We start from the raw sequence: 22,680 nt of genomic DNA, 5'->3' as shown, positions 1-22,680 counted from the left end.
TGGCCAAGACCAAAGAGCTGTCGAAGGACACCAGGAAGAAAATTGTAGACCTGCACCAGGCTGGGAAGAGTGAATCTACAATAGGCAAGCAGGTTGGTGTGAATAAATCAACTGTGGGAGCAATTGTAAGAAAATGGAAGACCTACAAGACCATTGATAATCTCCCTCGATCTGGGGCCCCACGCAAGATCTTATCCCGTGGGGTCAAAATCATCATGAGAACGGTGAGCAAAAATCCCAGAACTACACGGAGGGACCTGATGAATGACCTGCAGAGAGCTGGGACTCAAATCCTGCAGTGCCAGGCGTGTCTCCCTGCTTAAGCCAGTACATGTCCAGGCCCGTCTGAAGTTTGCCAGAGAGCATATGGATGATCCAGACGAGGATTGGGAGAATATCATGTGGTCAGATGAAACCAAAATGGAACTTTTTGGTAAAAACTCAACTCGTCGTGTTTGGAGGAAGAAGAAGAACCCAAGAACACCATACCTACTGTGAAGCATGGGGGTGGAAACATCATGCTTTGGGGCTGTTTTTCTGCAAAGGGGACAGGACGACTGATCCGTGTTAAGGGAAGAATGAACGGGGCCAGGTATCGTGAGATTTTAAGCCAAAACCTCCTTCCATCAGTGAGAGCATTGAAGATGGAACGTGGCTGGGTCTTCCAGCATGACAATGATCCCAAACACACCGCTCGGGCAACGAAGGAGTGGCTCCGTAAAAAGCATTTCAAGGTCCTGGAGTGGCCTAGCCAGTCTCCAGACCTCAACCCCATAGAAAATTTGTGGAGGGAGTTGAAAGTCCGTGTTGCCCAGCGACAGCCCCAAAACATCACTGCTCTAGAGGAGATCTGCATGGAGGAATGGGCCAAAATACCAGCTACAGTGTGTGCAAACCTGGTGAAGACTTACAGGAAACGTTTCACCTCTGTCATTGCCAATGAAGGTTATGTTACAAAGTATTGAGCTGAACTTTTGTTATTGACCAAATACTTATTTTCCACCATAATTTACAAATAAATTCTTTAAAAATCCTACAATGTGATTTCCTGGATTTTTTTTGTCTCTCATAGTTGAAGTGTACCTATGATGAAAATTACAGACCTCTCTCATCTTTCTAAGTAGGAGAACTTGCACAATCAGTGGCTGACTAAATACTTTTTGGCCCCACTGTACATGTCTCAATGCACCATGGTTAAACTAGCTATCTATATAACAATGCTCAGACTGTGAAACAAATATTCTAAAGAAATAAATACAGAACCTACAACATCACACTTACGCAAAACTACTGTTTTTATTTTTACTTTTACACACAACGCTTTTACATGACAACCGCGCTACTAACGGGTTTCACTTACGTTCGAGCTGTTGTTCACGTGACACATCTCGCTTTACGTGTGTACAATTGAAAGATGTGGATGTCAGTCAAACGCGATGGACCAATTAGAATTGACGCAGAGTTGAAATTTTCCGTTAAAGTTCTGTCACGTTTTTAAATTATTAAAAACCAAAGCATGCTTATTAAAAAACTCTGCTGGATTTTGAAGAGGACATCTGTGGCTAAACGGGAAACGATGTAGTTTGTTTTATTTCATAACAATAATGGATTAATCGTTGAGGATGCGAGAGATCTCCAAGCCGGGACAAGATAGGTTCTCTTTATCTCAGGTGAGAGATTTATCATTTATAAAGGGATTTTTATTGTGTTTAAACAGTGTTTTTAGATGTGGCAGTAGTAGATGATTTAATGCTAAAAGTTTAAGTAGATCAGTGTGTTTTAATTTCTGAATGGCCTTATTTGCATTAAGTGTTATTTAAGTCTAGGTGCATTTTTACACAGGTAGGGACTACTAACAGATTATTTCAGTAGTGAAGATAGTGTGTATAAGATTAAATCTAAAATTACAAGGGTTATGAATCCTTTGAGTTATTAGTTTAGAGGATTTGGGTTATTCTTTTGACATAATACAAACTGTTTCATGAATAAACTGAAAAGGTGGCTAAATACTATTTGCATAAAGAACATGTCCATGAATTTACACTAACCTTGTGTTGAGTTACTGTCACCCTCTGGTGATTTGTCCACACAGCAAGCTCGGGACACCAGGCCACACTGGTAGCTGACCGAGAAGCTGAAGTCACAGGTCAGACCCTGCTCCTGAGCAGCCCTGCCCAGCAAACAACAATCGCAACACACCTGCAATGCGCACAGTTTGATTATTCTTCTACACTGTAGTTTTATAAAGCATTTTGGGAATAGGAGCATGGTAGAAAAACATTTTTTAATTATCTGATAAAGTACATGGTAAAACAAAGTACAGGCATAAAGGCAAGCACAAACAAGAATGGTTTAGACTGCTGTAAGAACTTCCCAGCTTTTGTAGTTTCAGTATAACATGAGATAAGAAAAACAGGTTGCTGCAAGGGTGGCATGGATTACTGTTAAGTGTTCACCCTATCATCTGGGGATTACTGTAAATCTGGTCCCTTATGATGCCTTAGCCATCTGTGGCCAAAAGTCCCTGCTATCTGGGTGGGCATGATGTTTTCTGTCTTCTTATCAATCACAAAGGCAATCTCAGACATCTTTGAACATTTGTTCAAAAGTGGCAGTTGGCAACATCTTCAAAGCAAGTTAACAGTGGCTGTTTTTATGTCTCCTTGCTTTTGTTTTCATTTCTAGGCCTTACCACCCATGTAAGTAGTTGTGGTTGGGTAGGAGGAACCAAGGGGAACTCCTGATTGACACCTTTTTGTTGTCACATACAGTGGGGAAAATAAGTATTTGATCCCCTGCAGATTTTGTAAGTTTACCCCCTTACAAAGACTTGAACAGTCTATAATTGTTATGGAAGGTTTATTTTAACAGAGAGAGACAGAATATCAACAAAAAATCCAGAAAAAAAACATTAACTAAAAGTTATAAATTAATTTGTATTTAATTAAGGGAAATAAGTATTTGATCCCCTACCAACCAGCAAGAATTCTGACCGGTACACAAATTAGTCCTGTCCCTGTATACAAGACTCCTGTACCAGAATCAGTTTCTTCCGTTCAAATCTCTCGACCACCATGGGTAAGACCAAAGAGCTATCAAAGGACGTCAGGGACAAGATTGTAGACCTGCACAAGGCTGGAATGGGCTACAAGACCATCAGCAAGAAGCTTGGTGAGAAAGAGACCACTGTTGGTGCGATAATTCGAAAATGGAAGAAATACAAGATCACAGTCAATCGCCCTCGCTCTGGAGCTCCATGCAAGATCTCACCTGGTGGGGTAAGAATGATTCTGAGAAAGGTGAGGTAAGTCCAGAATTACACGGGAGGAGCTTGTCAATGATCTCAAGGGAGCTGGGAGCAGAGAAATGCTGGATATGACCCCAAGAACACCATCCCCACTGGGCATTTCTCTGCCTCCAAACACGGCGAGTGGAGTTGATTCTTGGTGACTGTGCTCCCAGCTCCCTTGAGATCATTGACAAGCTCCTCCCGTGTAATTCTGGACTGACCTCACCTTTCTCAAAATCATTCTTACCCCACGAGGTGAGATCTTGCATGGAGCTCCAGAGTGAGGGTGATTGACTGTGATCTTGTATTTCTTCCATTTTCGAATTATCGAGCCAACAGTGGTCTCTTTCTCACCAAGCTTCTTGCTGATGGTCTTGTAGCCCATTCCAGCCTTGTGCAGGTCTACAATCTTGTCCCTGACGTCCTTTGATAGCTCTTTGGTCTTGCCCATGGTGGTCGAGAGATTTGAACGGAAGAAACTGATTCTGTGACAGGAGTCTTTTATACAGGGACAGGACTAATTTGTGTGCCTCATGGGCACATAACCGGTCTGTGGGGGTCAGAATTCTTGCTGGTTGGTAGGGGATCAAATACTTATTTCCCTTAATTAAATACAAATTAATTTATAACTTTTATTTAATGTTTTTTTTCTGGATTTATTGTTGATATTCTGTCTCTCTCTGTTCAAATAAACCTTCCATAAAAGTTATAGACTGTTCAAGTCTTTGTAAGGGGGTAAACTTACAAAATCAGCAGGGGATCAAATACTTATTTTCCCCACTGTAACAGTTAATTAGAGGAAAATATAAATCCACAGTGCAAATTACACAACTTTTAAAAACCTACAATACCCCTGACAAAGAGTGCCTTATTTTAAAACCCCACTGTTTCAAAAATAAACATGTATACGTGACTACCAAAATATTGTTTAAGCTAAAATATGATGATAAAATATACAGCAGGGCCAAAAGTCTAAGATCCCTAGTGAAAATGCTTCACTTTTGCATTTTCTCCAATTTAATACAAGATTTTTCATTGCACATTATTTAACCAATGTACACTCCCACGTCAATGGTACTTTCACCAATGCCGTGGACTCTAATGTGCCCCCATTACATGACAGATGTTGGCTTTTGCATCTTTCACTGCTAACAGTCTGGATGGCCCTTTTCATCTTTGTCACAGAAGAGAATTTGACGTCCGTTTTTTTATATGACCACCGAACGTTTCCACTGTTTTTCAGACCATCTGAGACGAGATTGTGTTAAGTGATTTTCTGAAGTACTCTTAAGCCCATGTGACTATATTTATCACAATAACGTGATGGTTTCTCATGCAATAGCATCTAGAATCTCAAAAATTCCGTCTATGCCCTGCAGGGACTGCGATCTCTCCAGATTCCCTGAATCTTTTCACAATATTATGAACAGCAGATGGTGAAAGACTAAATTATTTAAAGTCTTGCACTGAAAAACGTTCTCTACAAATACTAGCTCAGTACGATACTGTACACACTGAATAGCTGAATGTTTGTTGAATGTTTGTTATTAATTATCCACTGTCATAAAGGATTATTCATGACGAGCTTATTGGCTTTGTGACCTTAAAAGCAACCCCAGGAATGCATGTTTTATTTGTTTACATGTCAGGAGCCTGCAAGATGTAATTGTGACTATTAGAAAGATACATTATGTTTTCTGACAATCTTGGTAATTCCATCTGTAAACAGTTCAGAGCAGAATCAGAGGATAAACATGTTTCAATGTTTCAATTTACACACACAGACACACTTTACATATATTACCTTTGTGGTTTTAGTGTCACAGGTGCTTCCAGACAGGAGGGCATCACAGTTACCCTGGTCTTTGGCCATATTGATACCATTACTACAGCTGCTGTCCTCCAGTACTGCAGCACAACACTGTTCCTGGGCTATCCTGTTACAACAAACACATCTGTGTTCAAATGTTTATATACCATTATACACCAAGTGCTTTTAAATGTTTATTGTGGGTTTTCTTAAAATGTGCTGGGTCAAAAAAAGGAAAAAATACAGCGTGGAATATTGTTTCCACAGAGAAACATTGGTGAATGTTCTCTGATCTTTTAAATAGGGCTTGTTTGACAGCACTCTTTAAAACTACAAGAAACAGTGTTTTTGTGAAGTCTGTTCTGAATCATAAACTGCTGAAACACATGAGTCACTGTACACAGTCAAGCAAACTTTATGCCACCATGAAATTAGTGGCTGCTGTGCAAAAAAAGAAGACCCTGCTCTTAACAAGTCACCTAAAAGCATCACAGCTGCTTTTTGCTGATCAGATTGACAAAGATAATGTTGAAGCAGGGGCTATTTTGTTGTATGGCAGGTTTTAAGAGACCACCAAATTCTTTACTGTGAACAGTGTTGGTGAACCTTTTTTGGACTATGAATTCCCAGTACAAATTAAATATGTTTAAAACACACATTAAAAAGGAAAATAAGTTTTAAGACACCACAGATTTTTTACATTAGTACTTAGTTGTAAAGCTGTTACGGTCGGTAGTTATGGTCAGTACATCCTCAGTAATAAAGAACTTGCTTTTTGTAACATTGTGGTTTAAATTTAGTCATTTTTATCTAGACAGACTTTCAAAATTTGCCCAATATTCTCCACTGGCTAGGTAAAACAAACCAGTCTTAAGGTATTTTGGCCATATTGATACCATTACTACAGCCGTTGTTCTCCAGTACTGCAGCACAACAAAAGCTTCCACATGTTGTGATGCTGACACCTGCACATTTTACTACAGGTTTGGTGTTGTTGAGATCTTACACTCACTCACTTTCTTAACCGCTTATCCAATTAGGGTTGCAGGGGGGTGTTGGAGCCTTTCCCGGAGAAAACCCTCCATAACCATACTGTTCATATTTACCTGACCCTGTGTAAATAAGTAATGCCCCCGTTAGCTACTAAATCGACCAACCATAACCAGTTGACATTTGGGTTTAGTTACTTTAGCCACATCCAGGTATGATCACTGTCAGACTTGTTGAATCTTAACATCACTTAAATAGAACGTGTCTGTCAATGTGCAGCAGGCTAAAAGGTATCAAAAAGCAGCAGAAGATTCAAATACAGAGGTGTAGCAAAGTCATGCAAAGGGTTAGAAAACCATTGCTAAGGATCTGAGACTTCAGAGAATCACAGAGCCACTATCCACAAATGAAGAAAACTTTGAACAGTGATAAACCTTGACAGGAGTGGCATCAATGTATTAACTCATCCACAGAAATGACTCCACATAGAAAGGACCTGGGAATCAAACCCTGGACCCACATGGAAGATAAAGGTTTTGAATAAAACTTTATTGTAAATAAGTGGAATGATTTGTTTAAAGATGCATTTGGGTTTATGTGTGTTGTCTTTATCTTATATTAAAATTGGTTGGAAGAGCTAAAATATTTAAATGTTAAATATTTAATTTAGAAATAATTGAATAAACCGGCAATACGTTTAACAGCACTGTACATTTGAAAATGACATGTAAATATGCATATTTACAAAACAATTTCTGGATATGAGTACTGCCAATAAAATAAATATTACATAAAAATTTACAATTATTAAACTGCACTTGAATGGAAAAGGCTGCAGATGAAAAGTTAAGAAAATCACTACAAAACAGCAGAAAAAGCAGTTACAATGAAGTTACAAAACAGTAATACACCCTATTCAATACTTCTCTGCTGACAAAAGAACAAAAATTTACATTTACATGAAATCAGAACAATGAACATATTGGAGAAAATAACTAATCTTATTTAACCTAGAGATGTTACCAAAACTATTTGGCTTCATTGAAAACATGAAAACGTGAACAACTGGTTTTCGAAGGTGATGGTGCTTGGTCTGGGCAATCTTCTAACCTTAATCCCATTAGAAATCTATGTAGGATTTTGTTGGAAGTTGAAAGTACATTACTGGGACCCTCACAACATTGGTAAATAAATGGGTTTTTTGTTCATATTATTTCAAACCCAAATGACATTACATGTGTAAATCTATAGAGAATTTATGCACTCTAAGTACATTAAATAATTGTCTACGGGAAATGTAATGTGTCCTAACAGGGCTTCACATTTTTCTGATTCATTAGTAATGACTGAAAATGTGTTGCCTAATCAGAACCATTTGGATGCCATTTGCGCAAGACCTCTGTTTATTTTTAAAAGATCTGGTGATTCACTTCTGCTCTGATACCACTTTAAACCACAGGGGTGCCAGTAAAGAGTGAAGTGATTGATTAGGTTCTAAAGCAATGTTTTCTCTCATTCATAAGACACTGTCTAAAATATGGGAATGGACCTTTATGGCTTGGGCATATGAGACAAAAAAAATCTTTTTTACATAATTCAAAGGAGTATTGTCAAAAACATCACCTTTATTTTACAATACAAAGGAAATGACAAAATGTTACTTTTATATTATTACTAACAAAATCATATAATAAAATTTTGTCAGTATATGGCTTCTGGGAACATGGGTTTAATCCTTGCTTTAGATATGGAGTTTGGATGTTTTTTCTCTGCGTACTCCAGTTTCCTGCCACTTACCAAAACAACATGCTATTGGGTGAATTGGCTACACTTATTTGCTTGTAAGCGTAAGTAAGTGATGTCCTGAGATGGATTGTCCAACAGTGTCCCGTCCAGGATTTAGATAATGTGAACGTCTCAGATAATGTAATGTGGCTGTCTGTGAGGAGTTACCCTGGTTACCCTGGCACCCAGATCTGATCCCACCTCCAAAAACAAAATCAGACTGGCTACTCTAAATGGTCCATGCCCTAAAATTGATTCCAGAGTGTGCCTTACATGTAGTGTTTTGAGTACTGTAGATCTCAGACCAACACGAAAATGAAGTGGTTAATAATATGAATTTCCCTGCGGGGTCGTAAAAATTGAGCTATGTTTAATTTATAATACCAGTAACTTTTTAAATGCTATGAATACAAATAAATTAGGGTTGTGAACCTTAATTCCAGGCCATTTATCATTTAACAGAAATGTGTTCATTTTCTGTGAGCTGAGCCAGACTTTGGGGCGTATTTACACAATGCACCACTTACAGTAGGATGTGCAATGTATAATTTGTTGAAGGATCACTCGATTACTTTATCCTCCTTATGAAAAGCCTGTTTTTTTTTTTTATTTTACTCCGCTCTGATCTCCCGTCATCCACTGCTGCAGTGCCTTTTAAGGGCAAAGATGTGCTTCTTTCTTTTTTTTTCTTTAGTGCTTCTTTTTTTTCCTTTGGTGTCTGAAATAATCCACAGATTTCCTGTTACTCCTCCCTTCTCCATCAGACTATAGTTTCACCTCAGTGGTATTTCCTGGATTTGGAAATACTCCCTTGCCTAAGCCCCCATATCCCCCTATCTCCCTTTCAGGACCAAAACGTTCTCTCCTTTTTTGCACTCTCTAATTTGAACAAATTCTTGATTCCCTGTCTTGCCAAACCAAATGAATTTGCATTTGGAAGAGCAGACAGGGTAAATCATTTGGTTTGGAATAGTATTAAATATTTGGCTGTGTACCTTCCATTCCGCTAATATTTTTGTTGCTACTGATACTTCACTGTCGGCCTACAGCAAATAGTCAGTGACAGCCTAGATAAAACATTTCACTGGTTTTTGCAACCACCCGAGTCTATAAACAGACTATGTGTCTTCGTGGTGGCCAAAGTACTGAGATGGACTGCGACCTTGCTCAGGGTGTTTCTGCCTTATGCCAAGTTCACACTACACGACTTTCCAAGTCGTCAGGTCACGGTACAGTTCACACTACACAACTGGATCTCTTGTAATCGGGAGTCTTTCAAGTCGGTGTGGCTTTCACACTACACGACTGATCGGCGATAGGGGATTATACACTACACGATCTATCACTAACTGGAATCGAAGGAGAGCCTCTCTGGTCTCCCAAACTACATTTTGTCACGAAAACAAACGTGAGAAATGATGAAAGGTTTAATGATACCATGTCCAAAAATGTGAGTTGGAAGTTAATAAATATTTTTGCAATGCAACGTTGGCGTTTTGTTTTGTAGTGTGTGCCGATGTATTGTGATATAAACTACAGTATATTATGCCCCTGTCCCACCTGTTTACAACTCCTCTGTATGCCAGGATTATTAATGAGGCAATGAGTGCTGTTGAGTGCTGTTCGACATAGCACTCATTGCCAGTTGTGCGACTTGGATCCAGATACTCGACAAGCTGAATATCTCTCTTCAGCCGCTAAGCACTCGGCGAGTTGTTGAGTAGTTCACACATAGCGATTAAGGGCCGAGTTTCGATCGCCGAGCGAACGCCAAGTTGCTCCCAAGCCGGCAAATCTAGCGCCGACCAGTCGATGAGCGAAAATCAGGGCAAAAATAGTGTAGTGTAAACTAGGCATTACCCTCAGTGTTTTCCGATGAAACTGGACCCAATGATATCTTACGACTTATGTCTAATGACTGGGTGATTTGATAATGACATAAATAAGCAGGTGTACAGGTGATCCTAATAATGTGCCCAATGAGTTTTTGTTGTTCACATCAAGGTTCATCATCAAGAAACAAATTCATTTAAATGCCCTCTTTGGTTTTAAATTCTGGTTCCATGCAGACTAGACTCCAGTAAGTCGACAATCAATGTATGTTTTACCCTTCTATCTCCAGTAGATTGATATGTTTGTGATAATTAAAAAAAAAAAACTATTCAAAATGTAAACTTTGTAACAAACCTTTTTAGTTTGAGACAAACTCAATTATACAGCCAAAATTACTTAACACTGGTTTCATAAAAAAGGTAAAGCAGCTTAAATGGCCCTTAATGACTTTTCTTCTGACTTAAATGAAGGAAAATATGCTAGGATTATTAATTCCCACTGTAGCATTGCCAAAAGGTACAAATGCTGTTACGTTGTAGTATTAGAATATTTTCCCGGTGAATATTTTAACATATCATTGTTTATACTTTACTTTATTTACATTTCTGAATTGGAGGTCAGAATATATTGTGCATATACACTGATCAGCCATAACATTAAAACCACCTCCTTGTTTCTACACTCACTGTGCATTTTATCAGCTCCACTTACCACATAGAAGCACTTTGTAGTTCTACAGTTACTGACTGTAGTCCATCTGTTTCTCTACATACTTTTTTAGCCTGCTTTCATCCTGTTCTTCAATTGTTAGGACCCCCACAGGACCACCACAGAGTAGGTATTATTTGGGTGGTGGATCATTCTCAGTACTGCATTGACAATGACATGGTGGTGGTGTGTTAGTGTGTGTTGTGCTGGTATGAGTGGATCAGACACAGTTTTTAAATACCGTGTCCACTCGCTGTCCACTCTGTTAGACACTCCTACCTAGTTGGTCCACCTTGTAGATGTAAAGTCAGAGACGATCGTTCATCTATTGCTGCTATTCGAGTTGGTCATATTCTAGACCTTCATCAGTTAGCTAAATATATTTTTGGTTGGTGGACTATTCTTAGTCCAGCAGTGACAGTGAGGTGTTTAAAAACTCCAGCAGCGCTGCTGTGTCTTATTCATTACTACTCATACCAGCACAACACACACTAACACACCACCACCATGTTAGTGTCAGTGCAGTGCTGAGAATGATCCACCACCCAAATAATACCTGCTCTGTAGTGGTCCTCTGGGGGTCCTGACCATTGAAGAACAGGGTGAACACAGGTTAAAAAGATATGTAGAGAAACAGATGGACTGCAGTCAGTAACTACAAATTGCTTCTAAATGGTAAGTGGAGCTGATAAAATGAACAGTGAGTGTAGAAACAAGGAGGTGGTTTTAATGTTATGCCTGATCGGTGTAATTACAGGATGTAAGCATATATGACATTGTTATTATGCAAATTAGTAAGTCTGGTAAGAATATATGCACAGGTAATTGGAAACAACAATACAATAAACCAGATAGTGTATTCTAACCTGCAGGTAGTCGATTCTGAAATGAGAGGGATACGTGTGCAGTCCTGGGATTCCAAGCCCTTCTCTTTACCATCCTTACAGCATTCATCCAAAGATATTGGATCTCTGGTCTCTGGGGAATGAAAAAAGTTTATTAGTTGTAATTTATGTGAACAAAATGCAGCTTTACAGAACTGAACTGAGAACTCTGCTCAAGATTGCTGCCTCACTGTAGACACAGCAGAATTTGTAGCCACTGGACTGTATTTGCCATGACTTTCCCTTATTACAGCTTCATTACAGGAAGCAATCTTTGGTTAGAAAATTTGGACATGTACATACCACCAAAGAACACATTTCTGTAAAACCAATATTTAGTTTAACCCTTTTTCACATTCCAGTTAAATTTCTAACCTTATAGTTGATGAAAATAAATGGCCCACTCTTTTGTTACTCATTCAAGTTAATGTTGAGAATTTTTAGCATGGTGGAATGTTTGGAAATTGGGCTTATTGGGCCCAGTGTTAAACATATTTATAATGATATATGGGTTATTTATTATTGTTAATTACATGTAAGACAGTATTTAACAATGGAAAGTTAGCTGAGGTCAAAGTGAATTTGGAAATGACTAAGCTATTCAATACAAACTTTGATTTATAGTTGTTATATTCACATAAATCCATTAAATAATATATACATTGGCAAAAAATACCTTTATCTATTATACCTTTTTGTGGCCTAATCCTAAATTATGTTGGCCATATATATATATATATATATATATATATATATATATATATATATATATATATATATTAGGGCTGTCGAAGTTAACGCGATAATAACGCATTAACGCAATTTCAATTTAACGCGATTAAAAATAATAGTGCCGTTAACGCAAATTCTAGTTCATGTTGAGACTTGACTGGTAGAACAAACGTTTTAATGTCGGACTTGCCACCGTTTTTCATTTGCGGTTTGTTAACATAGTGTAACCGAGCGTTGTAGTGATGCACTTATAAAGAAATAAATACACGCTATATTCACAAGTTGTCGGGAGCAGAACACTTTTATTAACTTATTCTGTTAAGGTACCAAATACCGGAAAGCTGAGTCAAGCACGTTAGTCCATGCACTATGGAAGCTTCAAAGGGTCAAAACACACTCACTTCGTGTAGAAACGGCCATCAAACCATTGTCACGATACAACCACAGAAAAGTCTGTTACAATAACTACGCCTTATCCCACCTAAAGCACCGCTGATCTACAATGTTTGCTGATCTGACATTTACTGCCTAGTATGTGAGTGAATAAATCTCCCTTACAGTTTTCTCTTGTCCCAGCAGTTTTTAACATCAGTACATTTAGCATAAAATGTGTTCACCATTTTAATTGTAACATTTCACTTAAAAATCCTTGTTTTCTATAACATTTACACAGATTTTTTTAAATGCGATTAATCGCGATTAACTATATGAAATTCTGAGATTAATCGCGATTAAAAATTTTAATCGTTTGACAGCCCTAATATATATATAAAACCAATCAGCCATAACATTAAAACCACCTCCTTGTTTCTACACACACTGTCCATGTTGTTAGCTTCACTTACCATATAGAAGCAGTTCTACATTTACTGACTGTAGTCCATCTGTCTCTCTACATATCTTTTTAACCTGCTTTCACCCTGTTCTTCAATGGTCAGGACCCCCACAGGACCACTACAGAGCAGGTGTTATTTAGGTGGTGGATCATTCTCAGCACTGCAGTGACACTGACATGGTGGTGGTGTGCTAGTGTGTGTTGTGCTGATAAGACACAGCAGCGCTGATGGAGTTTTTAAACAACTCACTGTTACTGCTGGACTGAGAATAGTCCACCAATCAAAAATATATCCAGCCAACAGCACCCCGTGGGCAGCGTCCTTTGACCACTGATGAAGGTCTAGAAGATGACCAACTCAAACAGCAGCAATAGATGAGCGATCGTCTCTGACTTTACATCTACAAGGTGGACCAACTAGGTAGGAGTGTCTAATAGAGTGGACAGTGAGTGGACACGGTATTTAAAAACTCCAGCAGCACTGCTGTGTCTGATCCACTCATACCAGCACAACACACACTAACACACCATTGTCATTGTCACTGCAGTGCTGAGAATCATCCACCACCTACATAATACCTGCTCTGTGGTGGTCCTGTGGGGGTCCTGACCATTGAAGAACAGGATGAAAGCAGGTTAAAAAGATATGTAGAGAAACAGATGGACTACAGTCAGTAATTGTAAAACTACAAAGTGCTCCTATGTGGTAAGTGGAGCTGACAAAATGGACAGTGAGTGTAAAATCAAGGAGGTAGTTTTAATGTTATGGCTGATCAGTGTATTTGTGAGGTCAGTACATGTCCAGTGTGAGGTCAGTGCATGGAGTACAGATTAGTACAGACCTGCATTTATGACCCCTACAGTTAGGGGATCTACTGGCTCTGTTATGTTTGTGGGTATTTTGCTGGCAAGGTTTGGGTGTATTTTGGGTAATTATTCTGACTGAATACCTACTTACTACAGGGGTTTTCTTTTTGTGGCTATACAACAGTATAATCAAGAGTTAAAACATTAAAAATAATCTGTGATGTACACCACCATAAATACGTACACTATACTGCTAAAGTATGTGGACACCTGGTCATAAGATTGTTGGACAGCCCATTCCTAGAAACAGACTTAACAAATAGTAGCTGGAAAACTACCCCCTTTAAATGTTTACTCAAACACCCCTTTTCACCATATTATTAGTAGCCTCTAAGTGCCCCTAAATCTCAGTGGTCCCCTTTGTGATTTATATAACCCTCCAAAACTTGTCATGGCAGGTTCAGCACTTTACAAAGACACTGCTTATCTGTGCTCATGGAAAACTCTAATATAAACCAGTAGAGACAAGCCACCTAGCTTGTCTCTACCCCCTCCTAGTGCTTTTATTTTACTGATAAGTAAAACACCCTCACTTTCATCTTATCCTACCCTCCTCAGCCTGTCAAACCTTGTTTCTCTCTTCCTGCTGTGACAATTCACAGTCATGCACAATTCCTTGGTTGTAAAAAAACATCTCTACGTCTGTTATTTTATCACACCAGACATTTTATCCAGGCTCAATGGCTCTCCCAGTTCTTTGTCTCCCTTTTTTAAGCTTGACTGCCATCTTGGAACATATTAGTGTCTGAGGTAGAACGTAATGCTAATGCCAAAAACGTAAACCAGGCTTAATGAGTCTGGCTCTGTCACAGTCCTCAGTGAGGAGCAGCCAGACAGAGAGCCTAGCACTTTGTAATTCCTCTCCCCTTTAACTGCTGGTAGAGGCTAAACAGAAAAGATAGAAAAGTTCTTAACCTGTTTTGAAATGTAAGATTTTTGCATAACTTTAAAACAAAACTTTAACAAAACTGCCCTATTACATAACCCAATTATCCCGTCTGCTCACAGATAACTGAAACACATCCCTCTTCCATTAACAGCAAGTATATGCCCTAAGGCATTAGAGACTGTAACCTTTGCCAGACTTTTTTCCAACTTTTCAAGAGTAAGATGTTGAGTTTTAGTAAAGATTAAAAGTAAGATTTTAAGAAATTACAATTTTACATGCCCGATCAGCAGTGTTCATTTAACTAGACTAGCACAACAATTATTTGGTGATCTGATTGTCTGAACAATCTAGCATGTATTTCTGTTCTAATCCCAGTTTTTTTAGGCCGTCTTTGGACCCCTGTTTAGGATGAAGCTGTTACTGAAGATGAATCTATCTATCTATCTATCTATCTATCTATCTATCTATCTATCTATCTATCTATCTATCTATCCATCTATCTATCTATCTATCTATCTATCTATCTATCTATCTATCTGCCTATCTGTGCGTGTGTGTGTGTGTGTGTGTGTGTGTGTGTGTGTGTGTGTGTGTGTGTGTGTGTGAAGAACAGCACTGTCAAAGAAAAAAACCTAATTGTTACCCAATAATTTAATACCAGTTCTGTAGATTCAATGTTCTGTGGATAGGTGATGTTAAAGTGCCAGTGAAGTAAACACCAGCACCAAAGTATAACCCCAACTGTAAAACATGTTGAAGGGAGCATCAAGGTTTTGGGCTACCTTGCTACTGAAGGGTCTGCAAGAGCAGGAACATCAGGATAATCACCTGAAGCTTAAATAAGTTGGATGATGCAAAAACACAATGCAAAACCAAAAACATTACCACAGAACTGGCTGAAACTGGTTACAAAGGGGCAGATTTGTACCTTGGCCCAGTAACTCCAGACCGCAAGTCAATTAAGATGCAATGGCAATGCATTTTTCTAAAATCTAGAAATGTTACTGCAGTCTACCAGATATTAAAGCTGCAATTTGTGACATAAGTAGAAAATAAATAATATTTTTTTAATTGAATAAACAAAATCAATTATGTAACTGAGGTGGAACTTCACTCCCAAAATCCATGTGCCAGCATAAACTGTGAAGTGCAGCGAATAGACATTTTAAGATTATAAAGTTATTTTCTAATTTAATATAAAATCAACCACTTTAACAAGTCATCAACCACTTTATCCTGGTCAGAGTTGCTATGGGTCCAGTTCCACCAGGTAACACTGGGCACAGGGCAGCAATACCAGAGTCACAGCAATCACATAGCCTATTAGGACTGTGTAGACACCCGACAGGCTGAAAGCACGATGGTGGGCTAGTGTAATAGAACTTTGTGACACTTAAGCACCTTGAACATGACTGTTTTCATTTAAATGTCAGCGCTAAGTAGCTTTAACTAAATTGGTTACAGAATAACACATTTGCAATAACAAATTTCCTACCAGAGAGGTCCCCATCTCCCCAACTTTGAAGGTGTAAAATACTTTAAATGAAATGGTTCACGCACTGCTTTACAAAAAGTGTTTACCATCAAGATTTCTTTTATGTTTAAAACAATACAAAGACGACTCACAAAACATATTTAGTTATTTTGATTTGTTAAAGAAAAAAGTTATGCAGCACTTTTTGTACTTGCACTTTTTGTGTGAAGAAGTAACTGCCCCTTTAAACTTAAGTGTTTGTGCCACCTTAGCAGCAACAAATTAAACCAGCATTTTCTGATAACATCACTTTGGAGGAATTTTGGTTATCTAGACTGATCAAGGCCTGCTTTTTCTTAGATGTTTACCTGAGGGGTTTTTGGCTGACTGAATGAGTCAGCAATATGCTGTTGGAGGAATTTTGGTGGGTCAGACACTTCTAGAAGGATTCATCACTGTTCCATCTCTCTAAAGACAAAGGCCATCACTGTGGTTTGCTGAGAATGGTTTTGTAACCCATTCCAGACCCTGATAATTCAAAATAACTTTTCTTATGTCTTATTTGTGCTGCCTGTTTAGACATTTTAAGCCATTAAGTAATGTGTAACAGGGCTTGCCATAGTCACTTCAACCCAATGCACTATTAAATTTGTCTGTTGGTTGATTGAATAACTGAATGGGGCACTTATCTTTTCATGCAAGGTCAATCAAATTAATCTATTATTTAGAACTCTATTCAGTTTTGTGTTATTCTACTGAATTTAGCACTGTACCATGACTGTCAGTGGTTTACCACTGATCAATGTAGACATTTTGCTTGCTACAGGTTCAGGTAAACGGCGTTGGCTCAGTATTATGACTTGAGATTTTATGAGTATTAACAGCAGAAAAACATCGTCACATTTTAAAAGTTAACAAACTTTTTAATTTAACATTAAATTAAAAATATTTCTGTTAAAAAGCTTTGCAAACCGGTGCATAAGTTCCTGTCATATTTATTAATTAATTTATGTATGTATTATATGATAACACCAAACTCACACATACAGTCGACATGCCCGCGCACGCGCGCACACACCCACACAGTGCACCCGCACACACACGTGCACAGAAACTTTTCTTCTTATATTTAGTTCTGCTCACAGTTTACTGTTTACTTTATTGTTTATAGAACTAACAATGTTTCAGCGTGAGGAAATATAACTTACCTTGTCCGCGTATTGTAGCGCACAGGGAGAAGATTATCAGCAGAATATACGCCATTCTGTTGCGCATTATAAACCCGAGTATCGTACACCCAACCTCTTCGAAAAAGAGCAACAAGAGCCGCTGTGTGGATGTTGGGGCTGTGCAAAGACAGAGTTTCAAAAAGCCTTTCAATTAGTGCGCTTTAGAGCGGGTGAGGGGGCCGGGCTAACCAAAACGCTCCAGTACTAGAGCTCAGTCACACAGACAGTCTTAGATTTAAGAGATGCAACCCCTGTCCCTACAAACGTCTCACTACTGTCTTAGTTGTATAAAGAACCCAATAATAGAGATAAGAACAAAATAACACGAGCTCCCAGGGACCCTGGAACCCACCTCAGCTGCACCACCATGCAACCCATTATTATTACTATTATGATAATGATATGATATAATAATGATTCTTGCTGTTGTAAAAAGCGATAGATAGATAGATAGATAGATAGATAGATAGATAGATAGATAGATAGATAGATAGATAGATAGATAGATAGATAGATAGATAGATAGATAGATACTTTATTGATCCTTTGCAGGAAATTTCTTTGTTACAGCAGCTCACATCAGACAACAACTTCTTGCATACATTTACATTTTCGGCATTTAGCAGACACTTTTATCCAAAGCGACTTACTTACTGTGACAATATACAGTCTGAGCAATTGAGGGTTAAGGGTCTTGCTCAAGGGCCCAACAGTGGCAAACTGGCAGTGGTGGGGCTTGAACCGGCAACCTTTTGGTTACTAGTCCAGTACCTTAACCGCTAGACTACAACTGCCTACATACAACATACAACATTCACTAACAGTATACAGTAGAAACAAGCAATAAAAATTAACATTTACTGTATGATTCTATATACACGTAAACACTTTTATGGTGCATGCATAGCATACAAAATGTAGGTATTTATTAGGTATGTAAACATTGGTCTTATGGTGCATGCATAGCATACAAAAAGTAGGTATTTCTTATACATTATTCTGAATGACATGTCTGAATGCAGGAAAGATTTCCTGTAGCGTTCAGTCCTGCATTTGGGAGGAATTAGTCTGTGACTTTAGTATCGTTTATAACATTTGGAATAATTTATATATGTTTAATTAAAGGCAAAGCCGAAACAGAGTATAATACTGTACTGTAAAGACTTGGCTTGGATCAACTACAGCACTACTCTTGAGTAGCTGCCTGTCAGTGCTTGGCAACATGAAGAAAATAATATGTCTAACCATTTTAACAACACTTACCTCAGTTCTTTAACTGCATTCAAAACATCCAACATTTGAAAGACATTCTACATACTATATAATGTCTACTAACACAAAACTAGTTTACTCGCACTTATCTGTATATATTATTTATTATAAGTTAGAATGTGGATGAAAATGCAGCATCTTTTTTGAGTCTGTTTCATGCACAGCAAACCGAGCAAATAGTTTTATCTCTGTTTTTAATAATTACATTAAATTACATATATCAATTCATTTATTTTTAGAAAAATAATTAATTACAGTAAAATAAGCCTTTAAAGTTGGGAAAAATAATATATCAAATACATTTACATTTTCAGTATTCAGCAGACGCTTTTTATCCAAAGCGACTTACAGTACTGTGACAAGTTAAGTTAAGGGCCGTGCTCAAGGGCCCAACAGTGACAACCTGGCAGTGGTGGGGCTTGAACCAGTGACCTTTTGATTACTAGTCCAGTACCTTAAGCGCTAGGCTCTCAAATACCTCAAAAGTTCAGAAAAAGTTTTTCTTCTTCACTTTATACCCCTGTAAACAGCATGCCACCAGAGGTCAGATTTAGACTACATAGTACCACCTGTCAAAACACAGTGCAGAAAATCCAGAAAACAAAGCACATATCGGCCATAGATAACCAACACAAAGCTATATTGAATGGTCATGAGCTTTGTTCCCTTCACTGGTACTGCATTTAAAATCGACTTGCTTCTGTAATGAACTCCATGGGGTCAGACATACTTCGGAAAATGGGGTATGGCATGGAGATGTGTTAGTACCAGTTAAACACCTGTAAAAGCACTATTAATGCTGAGGAATCCATTCACACGGAGCAACAAATGCTGCCATCTAGACAGCATCTTTTCCCATTTTTATGTTAAAACCAACTTGTTTTAACATAAAAATGACAAGCCACATATTATAACAACATGGCTTCGTAGTAAAAGAATGCTAGTGTTAAAGCGGCCTGCCTGCAATCCAGACCTGTTTCCAATTTAAAAAAAACATGGTACATTATTAAAAAAAACATTATTGAACCATGAAGACCATGGATTGGTGAGAAGCTGACATGTTTTATAATGACATGTGTGAGGTAAAGTGTATTGTCTACAAGCTGAAGTGAAATGTAACTACAGTATAATATCTGAAATGTAATTTAAACAGCATACTGTAAATATACATATTATTATTAATAATATTTAATAATATGATTATTAATATTATTTACTCAATTGCAACTGTACTCTTATTACAACTGTACACAGAGTAGAATTTACAGATATAAAAGGTCAGTTTTATAGCTGGGATTTAAAGTTGTGCTTTTACAGGAGCTTTTTGGCTCAATACTCAAGACACATCTGTTTCGGTTCTGGGGGCTAGCAGTCTGCTGCGGTTTCACCCAGACACACATTGTGAAACAGAAAAAAAAACACTAAACTAAAGGATATGGTGATTAGGAAATCTGGAGAATGCAAATTGAATATGTATGGTGGTTTACTGCAGACAGAACTTGGCTCATGACATTGTGTGACGCTATATTTCTATCAGCCGACCAAAACATTTCTGTGCCAGACTAGGCTGTCTGTAGTTTTAATCATGGCCAGAGCAGGAGTGGTAAAAACGGCTCACTAATCAAAGCCACATGTGCTCTCCAAGAAAAAGCCATTAAGGAAAGATCCCCATTAAGTCACAGCAGGATGTCTGACAAAGATGTCTTCAATCTACAGAGCAATAATGACTCTGTAAGTGAATGCACATGATGCTTATTTTATAGAAATGTATATGTAGTGATTATTTTTTACATTCATTTAGTTAGTTATGTCGCTAGATATGTAGGTGGATAGGTAGTTGGGTATTTAGTTTCTTATTAATGTCAATGTGATTCTGAAACAGAACCCTAGTGCAAATGCTTTAACCAAGGTAGAACAATACTGTGGCTAAAAAGCCACTGACAAAAATGGAATAGTCACAAATGAATAATGTGTCCAAAATAATGGAAAGAAAGTAACAAATGAACATCTACACATCTACAACGGAGAAAGTGGATAGAACAGGGGTAGTGCAGAACTGAGAACTGGTTGTCACAATATGACAGGCTGTTCTGGCCATCTGTGACAACTAAGTTCAACCGGCAATGCAATTACACCAAGTGGCACATCCCATAACATGAAATTATGAATGGGGTCTTCTCCAGAAAAGTGAGGTCATGCCACCTCTGGGGCAATCTGTTTTACCAGGGTGGTTCCATTGTAAGGCCCAAAATGCCACGACACTGGGTTGAATTCCCAGAAAACTACAGAATGTTAGCATTGCACGCCAGTGGAAGACTGCACCGGACCAAGCCGCCCAGTATCATGGCTTCAGAGAAAAGCAGGTGTGTCACTGCAATATATAGAAAAAAAACTTCAAGTAAATTAAGGTGCAGGTGATTGTCAAACAAAAGAAACTGACAAATCAATAACCTGCGCCTCTGTGCCCCCTCTGCTGTCCAATTTGTCAGTGCAGAAGGACATGACATAATGTGGGTCAGCTGCTAAATTACAGCAGCTGTCATGTTACAGAGCCCTGAGATTAAAGAGTAAACAGAGAAGGATTATTCATTTATACATACATTCATTAAGGTTCGATTAAATTCAGAGACTGAGGAGGCCACTCCAGGTTATTCCAGGACTGATTCCTTATTCAAGCTTCAGTTAACTTGAAAGTGTGTTTGGGATTATTGTCTTGCTGGACATTTTAATTATCGAGATTCAATTTCACCACAGAGACAAAACACTCCTCCTCAAAATGGCTTGGTATTTCTGGGAATCCATAATCCCAGTCACATGGTCATTGTGGCCAATGTTTGTAGCACAAAAAAACATCCTTACATCACTACTGAACCACCTCCATGCTTGACATGGAGCTAAGTAATCTTTGTGTTAGACCCGCCTTTCTTGGGCCAGACAAACTGCTGATCTATATGGCCAAACAATTCCAGTTTTTCTTTGTCACTTCAAGTTAAACTGGCATAGGACTTAACACACATTCACCCATTTTTTGTCTTACATACACCCAGAAGTAGCCAATTCATCTACTGAAATAATATTGAGTGAAAAACAGGAAACCACGGTGGACCAGTTGAAAGCCTGCTCTACATTCCATAAAACTATGTGGCACCCACACTACCTGCTGTGCCATTGTGCTCTGCTGTTATGAATTTTTTGTTTGTAGTTTAATTTTCTGTTCATTATGATTACTCTGTTAAAAAAGCCATACTTCATAAAAGGTTTTCTCCAAATGTCTTAAAATGGACTTATAATGGAATAACTTTGTTTCTTTATATGAAATCTTAGTTGCAATGCCTGCATCTGACTCTCACTTTGACTATTCTGCTTCCTTTTTCTCTTTTTTATTTCTGTTCGTAACAAGAAACAGCATGAACCAATCCCCAGCTCTCAGGCAGAGGAAATTACCGGTGCAGAGGGCACGTTAAATGACCATAATCTTCCAAAGGGCATTGGCTTTCTTTTGAACTCAGAGCAGCTCCATCCTGTCATGAGTGTGTTACTCAGCAGTGGGCCACTAACAACAAAAACCCTCCAGAATGCCCCCAATAGGATATTTACACACTGACAACTAAATGAATCCTAATATACTTACACTGTTGCCTCAGGTTTTACACAAGGTCAAGCCTAACTTGTCCTTTAGTTTCCTCATATAAATATCTATCTGTCTGTCTGTCTGTCTGTCTGTCTGTCTGTCTGTCTGTCTGTCTGTCTATCAGACTGTCTGTCTATCTATCTATCCATCTATCTATCTATCTATCTATCTATCTATCTATCTATCTATCTATCTATCTATCTACCCGTCTGTCCATCCGTCCATCCATCCATCTATCTATCTATCTGTCTGTCTGTCTGTCTGTCTGTCTGTCTGTCTGTCTGTCTATCTATCTATCTATATATCTGTCTTTCTATCTGTCTGTCTGTCTGTTTTTCTATCTATCTATCTATCTATCTATCTATCTATCTGTCTGTCTGTCTGTCTGTCTGTCTGTCTGTCTGTCTGTCTGTCTGTCTGTCTGTCTGTCTGTCTGTCTGTCTGTCTGTCTG

General features: G+C 38.3%; 1 protein-coding gene across 1 annotated transcript in view; it reads right to left on the bottom strand.

Moving 5' to 3' along the window:
• The window catches only part of fbln1 (fibulin 1), a 55,876-nt gene extending 38,507 nt beyond the window's left edge, over positions 1 to 17,369 (bottom strand). The window contains exons 1-4 of the mRNA XM_063003162.1: positions 17,305 to 17,369; positions 11,282 to 11,393; positions 5,094 to 5,226; positions 2,049 to 2,199 (exon numbers count right to left, since the gene is read on the bottom strand). Of these exons, the coding sequence (XP_062859232.1) occupies positions 2,049 to 2,199; positions 5,094 to 5,226; positions 11,282 to 11,393; positions 17,305 to 17,359 (451 nt within the window). The 5' untranslated portion in view covers positions 17,360 to 17,369. The remainder of the gene's footprint in view (positions 1 to 2,048; positions 2,200 to 5,093; positions 5,227 to 11,281; positions 11,394 to 17,304) is intronic.
• Positions 17,370 to 22,680: the final 5,311 nt, after the last annotated feature.

This window comes from Trichomycterus rosablanca, chromosome 1 (genome assembly GCF_030014385.1).
Source record: "Trichomycterus rosablanca isolate fTriRos1 chromosome 1, fTriRos1.hap1, whole genome shotgun sequence".
Taxonomy (NCBI): domain Eukaryota; kingdom Metazoa; phylum Chordata; class Actinopteri; order Siluriformes; family Trichomycteridae; genus Trichomycterus; species Trichomycterus rosablanca.
The sequence above is the reverse complement of the archived record's forward strand: the minus strand, read 5'-3'. Positions and strand labels throughout refer to the sequence as shown.